Consider the following 23,162-nt stretch of genomic DNA (forward strand, 5'->3'; position numbering starts at 1 on the left):
AGCCTAAAGATTGGTTTGATTCTCCCTGGTCCCTAAAGGATATGTATACATATAGGAAAATGGCTAAAAGAATGGCAGTCTGTAGCAAAAGAAACCAAGAGGGTTGGGTAATTCAAATTTAATTTAATAATCCAACCGAGGAGGTAAATTTTTTTTATTAAAATACTCTCAAACAAAGTGAAAAGAAATATCTTGTGAATTATGTATGGTGAGCCCAATAAAAACTGCCACTGTGCTCTTATGTTTTATGAATTTTCTGTGCTACTGTATTTCTCTCAAAGTTAGACCATTTAAACTAAGGTGAAAGGACCATTTATCTTGAATCTGTCAGAGTAAAATCATGTTAATGGATTTAATCTGGCCATCCTAAGACTCAGACCTTCAGAGAAACATGAAGGACATATTTTTAAAATTAGAATACTTATTATTAATCATAATACTCCAATCATTTATGAGACAATGTTTGCATTACTTCCAGTACACAGACACACTCACACAAAAATAAGCATAGGCTTTCAAAAGAGAGAAAATGCTCCTCACAAGGAATACTAATAATTTATTTGAATTATTATCCAAAATTATTTTAGTGTTTTATGTAGTTATATGATTTATGAATAGTAATATGATCTGTATTTATCTAACTTACATGAAGACAGAAAAAATAAAAAGTCTTTTAGCTTTCATTATCAAATACTTGAAAATATATTTATTTGCTAATAAGCTGAAAAGCAAAAAAAAAAAATCAACATGGAAATAAAATTAAACATTTGTGTATTTTTTTATTGATGTTCCATGTTTATTCCACTGAGAATGTAAACCTTTTGAAATAATTGTGCTTATATTATTGAAGAATCAAATGACTAAAATCCCCTAACTTTCTATTTTATAATAGAATGTTGATTGGATTTATAAGGATACATATGAAGGACACAATTTTCACACATTTAACCTTTGAATTATATAGTGAAGAACATTCTAGAAAAAATAGCAATATACCAGTATGCCTGTTTTCATGACCTTAGAGGATTTAAAAGTAGGAAAGTTTGCTATACTTTAACACATTTTTAAATTAATTCATTTCCTTAGTATGTAATATTTACTCTCATTCAAATGTTAATGAACATTTTTGCTTCTCCTTATATTAAGTAATGTCAGTATTTAATTGTAATATAAAGGAGCAATGGCCCATGCATTTATTTTTACTGGTTATATCATCCAGTGCCATATTGTTTAACTGACTTCTTAATCATTTTGCCCTTTGGTTTTGAATCTCAATGTTTCCCTCCTTCTTCAATGATGTTTTAAAAAGAAAATTTTATAGATATGGAAATGCTCTAGATTCACTTTCCTTTGTTCAAGACATATATGATTTTTCATACTGATAAATTGGTATCCTTTGAAATTTACTAATAAATAGAAAAAGCTCAGATAAAAATGGCATGACAAAAAAATATGACATTCACTTTTTTCAAATCAAAGAAAAGGATACAGTGTAAACTACTATAGCTAAACAGGGAAAAAATATTAACAGTAGAATGTTTAGAAATTAGTTTTTATAGTAGGTTATAGATTATTTGACCACCAGTTCAAAATCACATTTTATAATCCCATACTGAAATCCTCATGTGACTGGTCTTTGGCCCATGAGAGAAAAATGAGCGTTTTAATGAATGCATAATATTCACAATGGAAGAAAACCTCCATTGTTTGTCACCATTGTTTTTAGGCTTTAAACTTTGTGTTTGTATGAAGACTATAAAATATATTTTCTTCTTGGTGATAAATTTAGTTACATAATAATACAATAAGTTATTAGGCTAAGGTAAAGGACTAGAGTATTTCTGCCTGTACTTGTAAATACTTGTTAATAATTTACTTCAATAACAAGGTCTGCCATTCTGTTTAATTAACCCAAGGTCACTAGTAAAGCTTTGTTAGCCACCTAACTCTTCCTGATACACTTAGGCCGGGCCCTGAACTCAACAATTTACACACATGTCCTTTGGAACTATTGTGTCTGTGCTAGAGTTTGTGTGGTGGAGGGAAGGCCCATTAGGAAGAAACTAACACTCAAAAATCCTGAAAGCTCAAGGTTCTCATCATTCACTGTAAAGTACTGTTCTTCCATCTGAGATTGTGTTGCTCATGCACTTTTAGTGTTAAAATATCCCTTAAAAATAATTTTAGAAAAAAACAATTGTAATAATAGATGGTCTTTCTTTTTATCATCTTAGAATGGAAAATTGACAATTTTGTTTATTTCCTAACTAGAGGTCCAGTGCATGAAATTCGTGCACAGGTAGGGTTCCTAGGCCTGGCCAGAGATCAGGGCCGATCTGTGGGACGACCAGCAGGGCGATCGGGGGGGGGGGGGGGGGGAAGGGGGGTCCCTATTGGCACCCACCTTGGCCAGCCTGGTGCTGCCCGCTCACTGGCCCCGCCCCTCGCTGCCACTGGTCGCCTCCCTCTGCTGGGCAATCAGGGGGCCCCACGCTGACACCCACCTTGGCTGGCCTGGGGCCTGCAGGCTGGAGGCAGCTCCTGTGTTGAGCATCTGCCCCTGGGTGGTCAGTGCACGTCATAGTGACTGGTTGTTCCACCGGTCGTTCCGCTATTTGGTCAATTTGCATATTAGGCTTTTATTATATAAGATATATTATTTAATAATCTTTTCATTTTTTAAAAGCAGGTACTAGTCTATTATTTTTAATAGAAAATATTTTACATATCTTAGAATGACCTGCTACCAATTTCCTATTAAGTACTTACGTTCTAATTGATTTCTAGGGGAACGTGGTTGAATAAAAGCCATGCATATAAGATTGACAAACATTAAGAGTAATAATGATTTCTTATGCTATTTTGGTACTTCCAAAATTTCCTATCAAAGACACACCATTAAATAAGTTAAAATAATCATGGAACTTGAACACTTGCCAAACACAAATAAACTCAATTAGTAAGACCCCATTTATAATTTTTTAAAAAATCACTTTGAATTTTGAAGTACAAGTAGGAGAACCACTGCCTCAAATATTCAAATTCAGGCTGTGCAGGAGAAAGCAATGGGCTCACACAATAGTATGGCTCCCTGCGTGGGAGTGGAAGGGAAGGACATCTGTGGGTTCTCTGAATAGTAACCATAATGAGCTTCCTTTACCTGAGAAGAAGAGGAAAACTAGAGGTGGCTAAAGAGGCCACGCTGTGGGATTTTATACTAGATTATGTCCTTAGCAAACTGAGAGGTTATAATCAGTTGATGAATAGTAGTTTTGACCTGATGGCTCTTCCATAGCCTCGGCAAAGTAAGTTCTTGTGGAGAAGACCAGCATCAGAAAACTGCCTGGGAAGAGGTTTGAGCTGCTGCTGTTGTGAGAGAAACCACAGTGCTGCCTAGCAGACTGTACAGGGGCAGCTGGAGGATTTAGAAACACTGGAAGAAGACTTCCCAAGGAGAGCTGCCAGGTGGCTAGCATGCCCACGAAGCCGCTAACAGTCCCATGATACCAGGAAACGTTTGGTAAAGCAGTGTGGCGCCCTCATTAAGAGAACAGGCTCTGAAGTTAGAAAGAACTGAGATTTGATCCTGGTGTCACCGTTACCACCTAAAAAGCCCTCTGTAACTTCTCTGTGCCTCAGTATCTTGAGCTATCATATGACTATGATAATATTTAACTCATAGGATTTGTCAACAAATTTTAGGATTCAATTAGCTAATGTATATAATCTGCTTAGCCCACTGCCAGCCATGTACTAAGCTCCCAATAAATACTACCAATTATTGTTATGTTCATTTGTTTATTAAAAAGCCTTTCATTGACCATTTCTAAATATCAGGCATAGGGCTAGGTGCTAGAAGATACAAATGGTTAGCAAACAGCCAGGGACCTTACCTGCCTGGAACTAATAGTTTTATGAGGGAAACAGATCTTAAGTAAATAAAAATATATACATAATACAATCACAAGTTTCAATAAATATAATTGAGAAAAAGTAAAGAGAGCAATAATCCTGAGATTTCGCCCTATTTTGTTAACCCTGTGGTATATATTTTCGTGTTTTAATGTCTGAAATTGAGCTGCATTCTATTGTTAATGGCATGCTATAGCTAAATTCGCAGTCTTTTATATTTCTTAGTTGTCTGTAAACTGATGGGGCCATCAACATCTGTGATGTCTTAGATGAAACAAAATGTTCTCTTTATTTTTATTGCTAATAATAATAACAAGAAAGATCACCAGAATGCCCACTAGGAGCCTATAAGTGACTGATTAACCAAAAATCTTTTAAAAGTGGTAGAATTTCCCAGGATGTTGATGAATATCCATCAGGAACCACTGACCCTTAGAGCATCCAAAATAGTGTAGGAACGACTAGGAAGGGCAATGACTTCAGGACGACCGCGCCCCCCGCCCCCCACTTTTCCACTTTTCCGTCTAAAGAACAAGCAAAACGGGGTAGGAGACAGGAAGCTGCTATTATTATCTAAATAGAATAGAGACTGTATATACCAGCATCTGTTAAATGAAGGGCAACATAATGATAGTAAAAACTAACTTACTATCTGACCATAGAGTAGGTGTTCTTCCAATAACTTCACTTCTAGTAACCCATTTAGTACTCATGACACTGTATACTGTATTGTGGAGATATTTGTGTGTGTGTGTGTGGGGGGGAGGGGGCATTGTGTGTGATACTGGGCTAAAGAGAGGTTAGCTAACTTGTTTCAGGGCACACAGCTTGTAAAGGGGAGATCCAGATTCACACCCAAGCAGTGAAACTCCAAGGCCTCTGCTCTCAACCGCGGCTGCTACCTCTCAGTAAAGAGAATGAACCACTTGGCCACCAGGGACTGATAGAGAGTAATGGATATTTCATGTGCGTTTTTGCCACAGAACCACTTAGACACATACATCTAAGATCTTCAGATTTTTACTACATATGTGGCTTGGGGAAGAAGAGATAAGGAAGAGCTCTTAATTTTTTGAGTTCTTAGAACAGAATTATTACATCTAAATTCAGTGTGACAATATTGACTTAGCAGTGTCTTAAAAGGAATGTACTCCATAAATAACAAAAATGATCAATAGGAGCAACAAAAATTAAATTCCTGTTTTTATCCTGGGAAGACATATGCAATAAAATAAAAAGAAGAGAACATGTTTTGCAAGCTGTGTTTTCTAAAGTGAAAAATGCTTATTTGTAATCAACTTTGATCTTATACGAAAAGTACAATCATTCAAATGCCATAATGCCTTGTTTATATATGTTCCAAGGCTCTGCTTGTGTTACCTGAAGGCAGATGGTAGCATTAGCAGAACTCTGACCTAGAAACCTTCCATGTGTGTTTGATGCCAGCATCATCACTATATTATTTTATCCTAGGAAGTTCAACATTCCACCAACTTCATGTTTGTCTAGTCTTCAGTCAGGATTAGCCAATAAGAGAAAGTGACTGTTCCACATTTACAACTACATATATTTTAGTGTAGGCATTTTAGTTTGCCTGAAATGGGAATATTTGCCTTTATGGAAAATACAGTGCTTTAAAACTAATGAACATAAATCTAGTTTATTTCCTAACTCTCATAGTTGTTGTTTTTTATTATTAAAACTAGAGGCCTCTCGCAATCCAGGACCCATCGGGGGATGTTGGAGAGCTGGTTTCAGCCCAATCCCCACAGGCCAGGCCAAGGGACCCCACTCGTGCACGAATACATACACCAGGCCTCTAGTATGCACATAAGATCTTTGGTTAATCTCTTCCCGCCCTCCCCACCCCTCCCCACTTCCCTCTGAGATTCATCAGTCTGTTCCATGTTTCCATGCCTATGGTTTCTGCTCCTGTGTTGAGCATCTTCCCCCTGGTGGTCAGTGCACGTCATAGCTACTGGCTGGTTGACTGGTTGGCCAGTCAGCCTATCGCTTAGACATATATATATATATATATATATATATATATATATATATATATATATATATTATTTACTGGATGAAAACTAACAACATATTTCTCTACTATTTGTGGACTTGGTGGTATAAATGTTTTATATATCGTATATCACTTAATTCTAACAATTACCATATGAGGTCAATATTGTCACCTGGAGATAAATTGATTTGTTTAATATTTCACAGGATGTTAATAGTGGTTCAAAATATAGACTCTGAATCTGTTTGTATTAGACAGAGTCAAAATAGGAAATAGAAAAACTACACAGTAAATTGAGCAGGTAAAGTTTAATATTAAAAATTGCTAATTATGATAGGGATTAGAGTAACTATGATTGGCTACTAAGGATAAAAAGAATCCTAGGAATTGAAAAAAGCTGACATAGGGAGTGGCCACTATCTCTAGGTCAGAGGCAGAGCACCTAAGGAAAAAACAAATTTTAACGAGTGCCGCTACCCTCACTGTTCCTCTGGGACCCAGACCTTCTTGGAGAGGGCATAGCTGTGATTCAATGAACGGCAGGGAAGTTCACTGACATTGCATGCTGGTGAAACTCACAGGGAAGCTGCTTTCTGGGGTTCTGGGGAAATTGTCCTGAGGAAGGTGTCACAATGTAGAACCCACTGGGAACTCATTAATGGGGAAGGTTTCCACCAGAAAACTCACTAGGAAGTTCCCAAAATGTGTATGTAGGGAGCCCTCGGTGGAGTCAGGTGACATGGCCATAAGCTACCCTGCACTGCTGCCCACTGTGCACTGTAGGAGCAGGCCAGGGGAGCACCCAGCACCAGGAAGACCCCTTTCATTCTCTACTTGACATTACCCTCCACAAAAGATGCTTAAAATTGTGCCATATGACAAGGGATAAATGTCCTAGTCTCACAAGCAGAACAATGAAGGTGGATGTGGAGTGAGGCAATAGGTTAAAATCTGTCATACTGCCCACCAACAAATCTTTCTTTTTTTGGTTAATCCTCACCTAAGGATATTTTTCCATTGATTTTTAGGGAGAGTGGAAGAGAAAGGGAAGGACAGAGAGAAACATCAATGTGAGAAAAACACATTGATTGATTGCCTCCTGCACATGCCCCAGCCAGGGCCTGGGCCAGGGAGGAGCCCACAGCCAAGGTATGTGCCCTTGACCAGAATTGAACCTGGGACCCTTTGGTCTGCATGTTGATGCTCTATCCACCGAGCCAAAACAGCCAGGGCCAAAACTACTTTCTTTTTTCTTTTTTTTATTGGATTTTTTTTTTTTTAATTTTTATTGATTTCAGAGAGGAAGGGAGAAAGAGAGATAGAAACATCAATGAAGAGAGGGAATCATTAATTGCCTGCCTCCTGCATGCCCCCACACTGGGGATTGAGCCCACAACTCAGGCATGTGGCCTTGACTGGAATCAAACCTGGGACCCTTCAGTCTGCAGGCCGACACTCTATCCACTGAGCCAAACTAGCTAGGGCCAAAACTACTTTCTTAATAATTCAATTATTATGTTTTACTGCCTTTATTTATGTGCCACAAAATAGGATATTTAATAAAATAAATGGAAATGAAAAGGAAGGAAGGAAGGAAGAAAGGAAGGAAGGAAGGAAGGAAGGAAGGAAGGAAGGAAGGAAGGAAGGAAGGAAGGAAGGAAGGAAGGAAGGAAAGAAGATACAACAGAAATATTCATGGAGATTCACATCAGTACTTCTTTTCCTTTAAATGTTTCTAGGTTAATCACATTGAATGAACTGTTCTTGAGCCTGCCTTGTTGAATTTTAGGACAGTGGCTTATCAACTACACACTGAAATTATAAACTGGAGGCCCAAGTGCCATACACCAAAGATTTTTTTCAGTCTATTCAAATTATTTTTTAATTCTAGTTTCCTCATCTACTTGTTAATGCAGATCATGTTTGGTTGACAAGCTTTTGTTTACAAATAAGAGCTTCCTTTGATAATTCAAATCCTAATTGCATCATTTACAGACTAAAATACTTAGGCAAGTTATTTAATTTATCTGGGCCTCAAATTCTTCATGTGAAATGGAAATTATAATAGGATCTACCTTATAGATTTACTTTGAAAATTAAATGTGATAATGTTTTAAAGCATTTGGAAAACTCCTTAGAATATAGTAAGTGCTATATAAATATTTGTATATGTATTACTAGATCACAGCCTAGGAATATTAATTCTTTTAGCAATTTCAGTTTATAGAACTCTACATTTACTCAATAATTTTTCCTAGTTAATTGGATTTCATTGTTTAATGGCAATTACAAAATATGTATGGTTATGCTATAGTACATAGAATATAAATGCTGTTCATTGGTATATTACTTTTTTCTATAGCTAATAATAAAAATGCTTTAACTGATAGTGTTTGAAGATCCTTTTAGTAAACCCCTCACTTCTTAATTTTTGCTAGGAATGATCTGAATGGTAAGGTTTTTGGTGAAGTATCTTTGACTGTAGAAAACCCATGTTGTTAACATAATCATTCACACTAAAATTATTAAATAGTTTTAATTTGTATCCCTTAAAAGAATCACGTTAGGCATTTTGTATGAATGTCTAAAAAATTAATATTACCCCTCTTTTTTTTTTACAGATGACCGTGAAAAATATTCTGAAATCGTCAAGAAGTCCAATGCAGTTGAAATGTTATTTACACTTTATCCTCCTCAAGGTGCCCATGTGAAAGATAATAGGCGACTTAAGTCAACTTGGCTAAGACCCACAGTAAATGGGGAAGAAGGCTACAAATATATAGGTAAGATACTGAACCATATTATTTACTTTTATAGTGAAAAAGAGATGATTTTTTACTCTATACAACTCTAATTTGTCACTTAGATAATGTGAGGCGATACATACTCAGTATAACATATTCTCTTTAGTTCTTAAGTATTATACCTGCATTTTAAAAAGTGGTTGCTTTATACTTTGATGCCTCCAATAGAGTAATGGAACCATACTGTGTTCATCTATTCACCTGATGATGAACACTTGAATTGTTGTTTTAAAGTGATTCTACAAGGAAAGTTGCTATTAACATTCACATATTGAACTTTGTATAGAAATATCTTTGCTTTCCTCTTCATTAAACTGTTTTCTAAAGTGGTTATACCATTTCCTATTCTTCCTCAGCAGAATTGTGAAAGTTGCATTAGCTCCTCAGCTCCATCAATACTTGGATAAATCAGTCTTTCTAATTTTAGTCCTTGCAATAGCTATGAGTTGGTGTTCCATTGTGATTTAATTTGTATTTCTCTCGTTGACGTTAAGCATCCCTCCGTGTATTTGTCATTTATATATCTCCTTTAGTGAAGTGACTGTTCACATTTTTATCAAGTGTTGGGAGTCCTTTAATCATAATTGCCAAAAGCTGAAAACAGCACAGATATTCTTCAACTAGTGAATGGATAATCAAAGTGTGTTACATCTATACAATGAAATACTTCTCAGCAATGAAAAGGAATGAACTATTGATACACACAACAACATGGATGCATTTTAAATATATCACATCACGTGAAAGGAGCCTAGCTCAAAAGCTACATATTGATTCCATTTCAGTGACACTTTGGAAGAAGTAAAACTATAAGGCTAGGTGGAGGTAGGCAGAGTGGGAAAATGGGGGACATCTGTAATCATATCAACAATAAAAGACAAACAAACAAACAAACAAATATAAGGCCCTGGCCGGGTTCCTCAGTTGATTGGAACATGGTTTTGTGTACCTAAAGGTGGCAGGTTCAATTCCTGGTCAAGGCACATACCTAGATTGTGGATTCAATCCCAGGTCAGGATATGTACGGGAGACAACTGATCAATGTTTTCCTCTCATCTCCTCTCTCTCTCTCTCTCTCTCTCTCTCTCTCTCTCTCTCTCTCTCTCAAAAATCACTAAGCATATCCTTGGGGGAGGAAAAAATCAGTAAGCATATCCTTGGGTGAGGATATATATACCGTGATCAACCCTGTGATTACCAGGACTTAGGCTAGTGGGAGGGTTTGACTATAAAGAGACAGCAGAGAGGGTTCTTAGGTTAGTGGAACTGTTTTGTATCTTGATCATGGCAGCATTACATGACTCTTGACTAAAAATTAGTCAAAACAAACTATGTACCAAAAAGAGTGACTATTACTGTGAATAAAATTTAAAAAATACAAAACAAAACAAAAAGAGAAAAGAATCTATATGAATAGCAAACAAGTAAAAAAAAGTTGCCCTGTTATTTATTAGTCATAGGGAAATGTGAATTAAACCACAGTGGGCTACTACTACACACCTACCGTAATGGCTTAAATGAAGAAGAAAACGACACACCAAGGGATGGGCAGCAGTTGGAATTCTAATGTTTGCCATTGAAATGCAAAATGATAAAAAACACTTTGCAAACTAGTTTGACACTTTCTTAAGAAGTTAAATATATACCTTTTATATGACCCAGCCCTAGCACTCCTAGAAATTTGCCCAAGAGAAAAGAAAGTATGTGTCCATACAAATACTTATGCATGAGTATTTGTAGATACATTTTTGGTAAAAAACCTAAGCTAAAAACAACTCAAATGCCCATCTACAGGTGAAAGGATAAACAAATTGTGACATATCCATGCAAAATACTACTCAGCACTATAAAAGAACAAACTATTGACACTATTGATGCACGTATAACATGGCTGAATCTCAGAAGAATTATGCTGAGTGAAAGAGGCCAGATTTGCTTTTAAAAAAAGAAGTGCAAGTGTATGATTCTATTTACATAAAAGTCTAGAAAATGCAAACAAACTAAACCATATGACAGAAACACATCTATGGATATCTGGGAATGGGGTTTGGGAGTAGAAATGAGACATGATGAATTCTAAAATGTGGGGGTAACAAATATTTATTATTTTGATTGTGGTGATGGTTTCATGATGTACACATATGTCAAAATTCATTAAATTATCTACTTTAAATATGTGCAGTTTTCATGTGTACTTTAATATAATAATAAAAATAAATCTGAAAACATAAATTTAAAGGTCCAAGATAGTGAAATCTGTATTTTGAAATCTGGTCAGGGCACATACCTAGATTGTGGATTCAGTTCTTGTTCGGGGTATGTACTGAAGACAACTGATCAATGTTTTTCTCTCACATCGATGTTTTTCTCTGAAAATATTTTTTCAAGATGATCTCTTTTTGAGTTTTAAAACTAGCATTTTATGTATTTATTTATTTGTTTATTAAATCTTTATTTTTGAAAGTATTATGTATGTCCCCTTCCTCCTCCCCCACCCCCTACTGATTCCTTCTAGCTTTCTAGCCTGCCTCCACCACCTGCTCCTGGCCTTCACCACACTGTTGTCTGGGTCCATGGGTCCATGCAACTTCTTTGGTTGATCTCTTCCCACCTCCTACCTAACCCTGTCTTCCCTTCTGGGAAATCTGTATTTTGATAATATTTTTTGCAAGATGATTTCTCCTTAAGTTTTAAAACTAGCATTTTAGAACTTACTACAGAGTCACAAATTTAATGCACTCTTATTGGGCCAGTAAATATAAAAGTATATTTAAGTGCTCAGTTCTAATAGCTAGCCTAGAAGAGAAGGGAAAGAAAGCAAGAAAATTGTGAAAATGAATGTCGAAGTCCTTAGGTTCTGTAAAATGAATCAATACTCTGGTTGCAATTATTTTCTCTTTGCAATTTTCTACCTGAAAATTACCAGAACATAAACCATATCATTTTTTAAAAATTGTGTTCACTGTTTAGAGCCTATTTGTGAACATTTGGTTCGAATAAAATAAATATAAAGCCTCTATGCAAGTGGCATTACATTGTGACTTGAGGACTCCATTTTGGAGGGTTTAAACTTATCTTTTCCCTTTTTAGCAAGTGACCACCTTTTTGAATTACAGTTGTTATTAAATTGATTGACAAGAGAGTTTGCAGCATTTGCCTTGAGAAAGATCAGTCTATTACACAGAGTGCTTTCTGAAACTCAGTAACTCCTTGACTATAGCATTTCAGTGAAGATAGCTCTGGGAATTTATTATGTGTTCCAACATTAGTACTCCACAATGTAGGGCCTCCTGTTTATTGATTTCACTCTGTAGATTTAGAGATGTATCATCAGCAAGAACTGAGGAGTAGTTAATAGAGTTACTGAATGCTCTATAAATGGCATGACTTGCTAATAACTTATATAGTTTTAGGGCCAGGCATACTGTAAAAATATTCAGTAAATTCCATAATCCCTAGCACAGTAGCTTGAATATAACTGGAATGCCACAATCATCATTTCAAATTGGTTAATAGGCACAAAGTTTTTCTTCTGAATCATAATGTTATCATATCATCTTAAACACCCACAATATGAAAAAAATATTTTAAATATTTTTTCCAGGAACATAGGTCTCGTCAAACTTCTTTTCGGAAAGGCTATCATGGGAAGCTCACCTTTTAACTTGTCTTTGGTTATCCTTCCTTATCAGTTGTCTTTCCTTGAGTTCCCCTGGTTTTCTGTCTTGTCCAAAATACACTGAACTTGTTTCTCTCCTCCATAAAGTTTTTGTGACTTTGGTGGATTTTCAACCTGGAAGCTTTTAGATTATATTAAAGAACTCCTGGAATTGTAATGGGAATACCTTGAAAGGGGTAGGTCAGCCATTATCTTTCAATGGAATCGTTTAGGGAATACACATGAATGATTAAATTATTTAAACTAATGGTCCATTCTTAACTGAAACCATGTTATTGTAAGGTTTTCTGGTTTGTCCAGATCCTGAATAATGAGAATAGACCTCTAATTTTCTAGCACTTATTTTTCATATATCATTTACTTGATATAGTAAATTTTATTTAACTTTATAACATATGGTTATTTAATTTATGTAATTAATACTGGACCTGCTTTCCTGGCCTATCACTGTTTTGTTGCCCGTTAAAAAAAAGTACAAGGTGTCTTTTTATGGCATTGGCTTTATTCTGCTGCTTTCCGGCCAGAGCTGATATGCATTAGGCAAATGATAATCCCATCTTTAAAAATTGGCAATTGTGCAATTCTCCTTGACAGTCAAGACTGATATTTGATGATCTCCTCTCCTAGAATTTTCTACTTTGCAACATAAGACTTTCTTTTCTTATATAGCATTCATTAGTTGTAAGTTTTTCACAATCCACAAAATAAAGGGTATGTATTGATTAATAAGAATCTGTCTTTTCTCTAAAATTGATCACTTAAAATATTATTCCTCAGAAGCCCTCTTTCTAATTCTTAAAGTCTTTGGAATTTCTCTCTAAGTATTTCTGAAAATTTCTCATTTCTTTTAAGCTATGGAACTCAAAATAAGATATGATAATCAAATATGTTGGATTTATTGTGTATATAACCCAGCTGCAACATGTTCTGCTTATGTTTTGTACTTTTAAAAACTTTTCATCTCAGCAGTTAGATTTCTATTCATCATTTTATCCTGACTTGTCCTGATTTTTCCTTAGAATATCAACATTTTTACTCTTGTCAGAACTAAGTTGTTTTGAATTCATTCTTTTAGGATTATCCTAATCTGAAAGAAGCTCCATGTATTTTACTTTTTATTTATTTATGGTCTGTTATAATTTATATAAGTTGAAATATACAATGCCTTGCTCTGCCCATGAAGTATCTGCTTGCTTGAGGAAAATAACGTAGTCACTGAAAACTATATTTTAAATTCAACTGGACTTGCAAAGTTGCTTGGCTATATACCTGTTACTCTCCCCTTTTTACCAACTATAAACTGCCAGCAGCCTCCACTTACATGTTCTGTAATGTCCCTGTGATTTTCTTTGTTAAGGGCAAATGATGTGATTGTGTTTGTATAAGTGTAATTGCTGGTGGGAAAAGGTCATTTGATTTTTAGATGGTTCAGTTGTTTAAATTTTTTACTATTCGGTATACTCACAGGAATCATTAGAAAGATAAAATTGAATGGTATATTTTATCTGGATAAAGTTTTCAACTATGGTCAAGTTATTGAAAATTCTAATCAAGTAAGTCTTTCTCACTTAATGGAGAGAATGTGTTCTATGAGAGGTCCATGTTTTCTTGGACTTCAATGATAGAATCAGTGTGTCTCCCACTTCGCCAGCCCCAGTTTCACCAAGCAGGTTGGAAGCATTGAGGAAGAAGATGCAGCATCCGATCTATAAGTTACAGGAAATGTGAGTTGCATATTTACAATAATCTACCACTCAGTATGTTACTGCTGAACTTTGTAAAATGAAAAGTGTAAAAATAATGTTTTATTATTTAACCTCTGCATCTGTTTATTCAACAAGCATTGAGTGTCTACTATATGCTTGTCAAAAATTTTTGAGAAATAGCTAAAGCTTAATTTCTATCTTAGAAATGTTCATATTTTGTCAGGTCTAAAGCACTATCATGGTTTTGGGTCAATCAATCCCAGTGAACACTCCTATTGGTCTATGGGTCAAATAGAATTCTACCAAATGAGGATCTTTAAAAGGAAGAGCATCTCTAAATGACAAGGGATGATGGCACAACTCAATATGTGAAATTAAAAACTCAAAGCTGAATTTAGCAAGAGTTATGCTGGTTAAACTTTTTATCTGAGCAAAGTAAGCTGTTGATATTATATAGGGTTTGGGGGAAGAGTCGTAGCCAGCCTACAGTATGGCCCCAATGTTCTGTGCATCTTGGTACTCATGCTTTTGTAGAAATCATGCACATTGTATCAGGGGTGGTCTTTGTTACCAAAAATAAGCACAGTGGTAACAATAGTATGTCACTTCTGAGGGTAGGCCGAAAAGATTTTGTGGCTTGTGCCTTGCTCTCTTTTGGATAAGCTACTCAGCAAGCTAGCTGTCATGGCATGAAGATACTTGGGTAGCTGTGCTTAGAGGTCTATGTGCTGATGAACTGAGGGCATGTGCCTACAGCCAGAGAGGAACTGAGGTCTATGTGAACAATGAAACATGGAAGTGGAGCCTCTATCCCATCAGTCCTTCCTATCGCTGTAGCTCCAGTGACAGCTTGATTGCAACTCCATGAGAGACCCTGGTGTGACCAACCCAGGAAATTCAGTCCAGAGTCCTATCTCTCAGAAACTCTATGAGACAATTATTTGTTTGTTAGTTTAAGCTTCTAGTTTGGGTGTCCTTTGTTATGAAGCATCTAAGTCAGTGATTAGTGGCTTTTATTTTATTTTTTTTTAATATATTTTTTATTGATTTCAGAGGGGAAGGGAGGGGAGAGATAGAAATATCAGTGATGAGAGAGAATCATTGATTGGCTGCCTCCTGCATGCCCCACACTGGGGATTGAGCCCACAGCCCAGTCATGTGACCTGACCAGGAATCAAACCATGATCTCCTAGTTCATAGGTCGACCCTCAACCACTGAGCCATGCTGGCTGGACAATTAGTGGCTTTTAGCAGTGAGAATGAAATGACAGGATTCAGAGTGTAGTGACTCGGGAAAGACTGAGTTGCCGATTGACCTGCCTTCAAAACTGTTACTAGAGTGAGGCTTTGTTCATTGTTTAACTTCAAAAGTCAGATCTCTTACTGATTGGTTGGCTTTCAGAAGTGTGCTTTAATGAGGTGATGTGTCACTGGTTGATAAAATAGCTTTACTACTTCTTCTAAGGGTTCCTTGTCACTGTGGCTATAAAAGTATAATGGTTTGATTAAAGAGGATTAAAAACAAGGTTTAGTACTAACTTACAGTTACTGTAGCTGTAGAACCACTATGTTTCTCTTAAGCATGTGAGGGTAATATTATTCTCAATGAATAGTAATAGAAAAAAATCAGTGATTACAAGGTCATTGATATAATAAAAGCAAACTATAATAATAAAAGCGTAATATGCTAATTAGACCAGACAGCCGAACGACTTTCCAGACATCATTCTGGATGAAGCCGCAGCAGTGGAGACCAAGGTAGAGGCAGTTAGGGGTGATCAGGCAGGCAAGCGAGTGGTTTGGGGTGATCAGGCAGTTAGGCAGAGTGGTTAGGGGTGATCAGGCAGGCAGGCAAGCAGTTAGAGGCGATCAGGCAGGCAGGTGAGAGGTTAGGTGGGATCAGGCAGGCAGGCAAGTGGTAAGGGGTGATAAGGCAGGCAGGCAGAGTGGTTAGGGGTGATGAGGCAGGCAGGCAGGGAGGCGAGCAGTTAGAAGCCAGCGGTTCTGGATTGCAAGAGGGATGTCCAACTGCCAGTAGTCGGACATCTCCTGAGGGGTCCCAGTTTGTGAGAGGGTGCAGGCCCGGCTGAGGGACTGCCCCTTCCGTGCACGAATTTTGTGCACTGGGCCTCTAGTTAAGTATAAAAGAGAATGATTACATCTAGCAGTATTAGAAATCCTCTCTAATAAAATGATAATACGCAAATTAACCATCACTCCGCTACATAAACCACGCCCACCAGCCAAGCCACGCCCACCAGCCAATCAGGGAGAGTATGCAAATTAACCCCAATCCAAGATGGCTACAGCCACAGAGAGCAAGGTTTCCCAGGTAACAGAGCAAGCCAAGCTTTCCATAGCCATTGCAGGCCTAAGCCTCCACTCAAGCTACAAAGTTTCAATTATAGGTAAACAAATTCAAACAAATGGCGGCAGAATGGAGCTTGAGAGAGCAGGCCAGGGTTGCCGGCGGCAACAGGGGAAGCAAAGCTTTCCGCACACCCTGGCCGGGCTCACCTGCTTAAGGCTACAAAGTTTCAATTGTAGAAGGTGAATTAACTGCCACAGAAATGGCTGCCACCCCAGAAATGGCTGGCGCCCGAGGCTACAAAGTTTCAATTGTAGAAGGAAAATAAATTCCAGATACCAGGGCCTCCCCTTGGGTTGCCAGGAGGCGTGGCCGGCCTGCAAACCACCACAGGCCCCTCGCTCAGGCTGCCCCACACCCCAAGGGAACCCCCACCCTTATCTGTGACACCCTTCAGGGCAAACCAGCTGGCCCCCACCCATGCACCAGGCCTCTATCCTATCTAATAAAAGAGTAATATACAGATTGATCATCACTGCAACACACAATATAGCTGCACCCATGTGGTCAAAGATCCTGTCCCCACGTGGACACAAGATGGCCACTACAAGATGGCCAGCAGGAGAGGGCAGTTGGGAGGCACCCGGCATGCAAAGGAGGGCAGTTGTGAGGGACCAGGCCTGCAAGGGAGGGCAGTTGAGAGGGACCAGGCTTGCAAGGGAGGGCAGTTGGAGGTGATCAACCCTGCAGGAGAGGGCAGTTAGGGGTGACCAGGCTGGCAGAGGAGGGAAGTTGGGGGCAAACAGGCTGGCAGGGGAGCAGTTAAACATCAACCAGGCTGGCAGCGGAGTGATTATGGGGGTGATCAGGCTGGCAGGCAGAAGCGGTTAGGGGCAATCAGGAAGGCAGGCAGGCAAGCAGTTGGGAGCCAGCAGTCCTAGATTGTGAGAGGGATGTCCGACTGCCCGTTTAGGCCCGATCCCAGGATCGGGCCTAAACGGGCAGTCGGACATCCCTCCAGGAGTCCCAGATTGGAGAGGGTACAGGCTGGGCTGAGGGACAACCCCCCGCCGTGCACGAATTTTGTGCACCGGGCTTCTAGTGGTTTTATAAAGATAATGATATATGAGTATGTTCTTGCAGAATAGGTAAAAGTTGCTAAGCAAAGAATAGAAGACAGTGTTGTAAGCAAAGGAAAGAGCAGGGGAAAGTCCAGATGTGAGGAATAACTTTGTTGCAAGAATTTTTTTAATATTCCTGCATAACCTAGAATGGTTTTTATTAATATACTAGTGACCCAGTGCACGAAATTCATGCACATTAAAAGGTAATTAATTAGAGGAAATATTTTAACATTGCTATTTGCCCTTTCTCTATAATAGAAGTGTCAGAGATGAAAGAAAATTAGTAAAATGTATATGAAATCTTCCTCCTGTCAGAGTCTGTGGTGCGCCATGGGAATCAGAGTCAAGTCCCTGCCCACCCACGTGTACTTCGAAATCGTGCAAGACCCAGACCCGGCCAGCTCCAACCCCATTGGGCTAGATCCAGACCTGGCCGGCCCCACCACCATCAAGCCCCGCCAGGTGGGGGGTGTGGAATCAGGTTGTCTGGCCCGGCGCCGGGACAGGTGGTGCAGCCTGAGGTCCCCAGGCCTGGACCAGGGGGAATTCCTTGAAGTCTCCTGGCCCGGGCCAGGGGTCATGGCCTGAGGTCTCCCATCAAGCCCCACCAGATGAGGGGGTGCAGCCTTGGGTCCCCTGGCCTGGCTCCGGGGCATGGTGCGTGGACAGAGGTCCCCTGGCTCAGGCTGGGGCAGGGGGCATGCCTTGAGGTCCCTGTCAAGCCCTGCTGGGTGGGGGACACAGCCTCAGGTCACCTTGCACCAGGGCGGGGGTGGGGCCTGAGGTCCCCCGGCCTGGCGCTGGGGCTGGAAGTGTGGCCTCAGGTCCCCTGCCCCGGCCCAGCACCATGCAGCCTCAGGTCCCTGCTGATTGCTTGTTAAGGCTCGTTATGGGAACTCGGCCTCTGCTGTGGGTACAGCCATCTTGTTATGCCATGATGGTCAATTTGCATATCCTACTCTTTATTAGATAGGATAATTGAAAGATAGCAATATACTAGTTTTGGGTGTACTACATAGTGATTCCATATTTGTATATATTACAAAATGATCACCACAATAAGTCTAATTAATGTTCATCACTGTATGTAGTTACATTTTTTTTTCTTGTGATGAGAACTATTAAGATACTAGAGGCCCAGTGCACGAAATTCGTGCAAAGGCGCGGGGGGGGGGTTGTCCCTCAGCCCAGCATACACCCTCTTCAATCTGGGACCCCTAGCGGGATGTCCGACTGCCGTTTAGGCCCGATCCCACTGGGATCGGGCCTAAACGGGCAGTCGGGCATCCCTCTCACAATCCAGGACTGCCGGCTCCCAAACGCTCGCCTGCCTGCCTGCCTGATTTCCTGTAACCACTTCTTCCTGCCAGCCTGATCACCCCCTAACCACTCCAATGCCAGCCTGATTGATGTCTAACTGCTCCCCTGCCAGCCTGTTTGCCCCCAACTTCCCTCCTCTGCCGGCCTGGTCACCCTTAACTGCCCTCCCCTGCAGGCTTGATCACCCACAAGTGCCCTCCCTTGCAGGCCTAGTGCCTCCCAACTGCCCTCCCCTGCTGGACATCTTGTGGTTGCCATCTTGTGTCCACATGGGGACAGGATCTTTGACCACATGGGGGCATCCATTTTGTGTGTTGCAGTGATGGTCAATCTGCATATTACTCTTTTATTAGATAGGATAGAGGCCTGGTGCATGGGTGGGGGCCAGGTGGTTTGCCCTGAAGGGTGTCCAGGATCAGGGTGGGGGTTCCCTTGGGGCATGGGGCGGCCTGAGCAAGGGGCCTGTGGTGGTTTGCAGGCCGGCCATGCCCCCTGGCAACTCAAGTGGAGGCCCTGGTATCTGGAATTTATTTTCCTTCTACAATTGAAACTTTGTAGCCTGGAGTTGAGCCAAGCCTCGTGCTCGCTCCATGGCCAGCAGCCGTTTCTGTTGGGGTTTGTGTATATCTTCTATAATTGAAACTTTGTAGCCTTACGTGGAGGCCTGGGCCAGCCAGGGTGTGCGGAAAGCAGGGAGCAACCCTAGCCTCCTGCTCTTTCCAGCTCCGTGGCTGCTGCTATTTCTGTTTGGATTTGTTTACCTTCTATAATTGAAACTTTGTAGCCTTGAGTGGAGGCTTAGGCCTGCAACAGCATGCAGAAAGCTTGGCTTCCTTTGTTACCAGGGAAACCCAAGCCTCCCTCCTGATCTCTGTGGCTGTAGCCATCTTGGTTGGGTTTATTTGCATACTCGCTCTGATTGGCTGGTGGGCGTGGCTTTGCATGTGGCGGAGTGATGGTTAATTTGCATATTACTCTTTTATTAGGTAGGATAATCTCCTAGCAACTTTCACATATACTGTAGTCAATATACTATACAATACTTTCCCATGTTTTATTTTATAACTGGCAGTTTGTACCTTTTGATCACCTTCACCCATTTCACCTATTCCTCATTCCATGTCTCTGGCAACCAGCAATTTGTTCTCTTCATCTATGAGTTTATCTTTTGGGGTTCTTATTGTTTGTTTGTTTGTTTGTTTGTTTGTTTGCTTATTAGTATCCATACATACGTGAGATCTTATGGTATTTGCCTGTCTCTGTCTGATTTATTTCACTCAGCATAATGACTTCAAGGTCCATCCATGTTGTCACAATGGCAAGATTTCCTTATTTTTATGGCTGAATAATATTCTATTATATACATACTAGAGGCCCAGTGCATGAAATTTGTGTACAGGGGAGGAGGTGTCCCTCAGCCCAACCTGCACCCTCTCCAATCTGGGACCCCTCAAGGGATGTCCGACTGCCCGTTTAGGCCCATCCTGGTGGGATCAGGCCTAAACGGGCAGTTGGACATCCCTCTCACAATCCAGGACTGCTGGCTCCCAACCACTCGCCTGCCTGCCTGCCTGATTGCCGCTAACTGCTTCTGCCTGCCAGACTGATCACCCCCTAACCACTCCCCTGCCAGCCTGATTGAAGCCTAACCGCTCCCCTGCTGGCCCGATTGCCCCCAACTGCCCTCCCCTGCAGGCCTGCTCACTCCCAAGTGCCCTCCCCTGCATGCCTGGTCCCCCCAACTGCCCTCCTCTGCCAGCCTGGTCACCCCTAACTGCTCTCCCCTGCTGGCCTGGTTCCCCCCAACTGCCCCCCCCTGCAGGCCTGGTCCCCCCCAACTGCCCTCCCCTGCAGGCCTGGTTCCCCCCTACTGCCCTCCCCTACAGGCCTCGTTTCCCCCATACTGTCCTCCCCTGCAGGCCTGGTCCCCCCAACTGCCCTCCTCTGCCGGCCCGGTCACCCCTAACTGCCCTCCCTTGCAGGCCTGGTCCCTCCCAACTGCCCTTCCCTGCTGGCCTGATCGCCCACAACTGCCCTACCCTGCCAGCCATCTTGTGGCAGCCATCTTGTGTCCATATGGGGGTGGCCATCTTTGACCACATGGGAGTGCCCATCTTGTGTGTTAGAGTGATGGTCAATTTGAATATTACTCTTTTATTAGATAGGACTAGAGGCCCCATGCACGAAATTCATGCAAGAGTAGGCCTTCCTTCCCCCAGCTGCTGGCACCAGCTTCCCTCTAGCACCCAGGACCCGGGCTTCCCTTGCAGCCCCAGCTTCCTCCAGAAGGGCGTCCGGAGGACGTCCATGTTAATTTGCATATTATGCTTTTATTATCATAGATATATATAACACATCTTTATCCAATCATTTGTTGATGAACACTTAGGTTACTTCTATGTTTTAGCTATTGTAAATAATGCTGCAATGAATATGGGGGGGTAAATATATATATATATTTCCCAGTTAGTGTTTTCATTTTCTTTGGATAAATACCCAGAAATGGAATTGCTGGAACATATCATAATTCTGTTTTTATGTTCTTGAGGAACTTCCATACTGTTTTCCATAGTAGCTGAACCAATTTACATAGTTCATAGGCTTTGCTTTGCTCAACATTTATTCCAACACTTGTTTTTTTCTTGACTTTTTGATGCTTGCCATTTTGACAGCTATGAGTTGATATCTTATTGTGGTTTTGATTTGAACTCCCTGATGATTAGTGATTTTGAGCACCTTCCATCTACCTGTTGGCCAACTGTATGTCTTCTTTGAAAAAATGTCTATTTATACCCACCTACCCATTTTTAAGTTGAATTGTTATTGAGTTGTATGTATTCTTTATAAACTTTAGATATTAACCCTTATCAGATATATGTTTTGCAATTATTTTATCTTATTTGGTAGGTTTCCTTTTCCTTTTGTTGATGGTTTCCTTTGCTGTGCAGAAGCTATTTAGTCTGATGTACTCCCATTTGTTTACTTTTTCTTTTGTTGCCATTGCTTTTAGTATCAAATTAAAAAGAAATCATTACTGAGACCTACGGCAAGGAGTTTACTCCCTATGTTTTCTTCTAGGAGTTTTAATGTTTCAAGTCTTATATTCAAGTCTTTAATTCATTTTGAGTTAATATTTGTGTATTGTATAAGCGAGTGGTCCAATTTCATTATTTTGCATATGTCTCTCCATATTCCCCAACACAATTTCCCATTGCATATTCTTGGCTCCTTTATTATAAATTAATTGATCATATATGTGTAGGTTATTTTCTAGTTTCTCTATTCTGTTCCATTGAACTATGAGTCTGTTTTTATGAAATATCATACTGTTTTGATTATATAGCTTTGTAATATAGTTTGAAATCAGGATGTGTGATGCCTTTAGCTTTGTTTTTCCACAATATTGCTTTGGTTATTTGGGGTCTTTTGTGGGGGACTCCTTTTAAGACTATAAAGTGTGATAACTTGGTGAAAGAGTATACAATGACAAGAATAACACAATATACACATATATGTATATAGAATGAGTACATAAAATAATTTTAACATGTTCATCACTCATTTATATATATATACTAGAGGCCCAGTGCATGAAATTCGTGCACTGGATGGGGTGTCCCTCAGCCCAGTCTACACCTGCTCCAATCTGGGACACCTCGGGGGATGTCCCCCTCACAATCCAGGGCCGCTGGCTCCCAACCGCTCGCCTGCCTGTCTGCATGATTGCCCCTAACCACTTCTGCCTGCCAGCCTGATCACCCCCTAACCACTCTCCTGCCAACCTGATCAATGCCTAACTGCTCCCCTGCCTGCCCGATCACCCCCAACTGCCCTCCCCAGATGGCCTGTCCACCCCTAACTGCTCTCCCCTGTTGGCCTGATCGCCCACAACTGCCCTCCCCTGTTGGCCTGATCGCCCACAACTGCCCTCCCCTGCCGGCCATCTTGTGGTGGCCATCTTGTGACCACATGGGGGCAGCCATCTTGTGCGAGGGGGTGATGGTCAATTTGCATATCACCTCTTTATTATATAGGATAAAAGGATATATAATTTCTAATTTTATAAAATTCATATATATAGTTTTACATATTATATAACCGTTCTTAGTATCTACTATTATTGTTATGGTGGTAAAATGACATAGTTAACATAAAGTTAAGACATTGTTATAAGACTAAAGGCTATACATTTTATGTGATTTTCTCATTTCATCTTCATAATCTATATGATATATGCTATTATAGAACTCATTTTGGAAAGGAATCAGTATGTCTGGGAAAGGCTAAAT

The 23,162-nt window shown here is 40.1% G+C and overlaps 1 protein-coding gene across 1 annotated transcript in view; it reads left to right on the top strand.

Annotated features, from left to right (window-relative positions):
• The window catches only part of IQCM (IQ motif containing M), a gene marked incomplete at both ends in the record, with an annotated part of 278,350 nt that overhangs the window by 203,486 nt on the left and 51,702 nt on the right, over positions 1–23,162 (top strand). Inside the window, one exon of the mRNA XM_079770258.1 lies at positions 8,554–8,715. Coding sequence (XP_079626384.1) covers positions 8,554–8,715 — 162 coding nt within the window. The remainder of the gene's footprint in view (positions 1–8,553; positions 8,716–23,162) is intronic.

This window comes from Cnephaeus nilssonii, assembly GCF_951640355.1.
Source record: "Cnephaeus nilssonii genome assembly, chromosome: 5".
NCBI lineage: Eukaryota > Metazoa > Chordata > Mammalia > Chiroptera > Vespertilionidae > Cnephaeus > Cnephaeus nilssonii.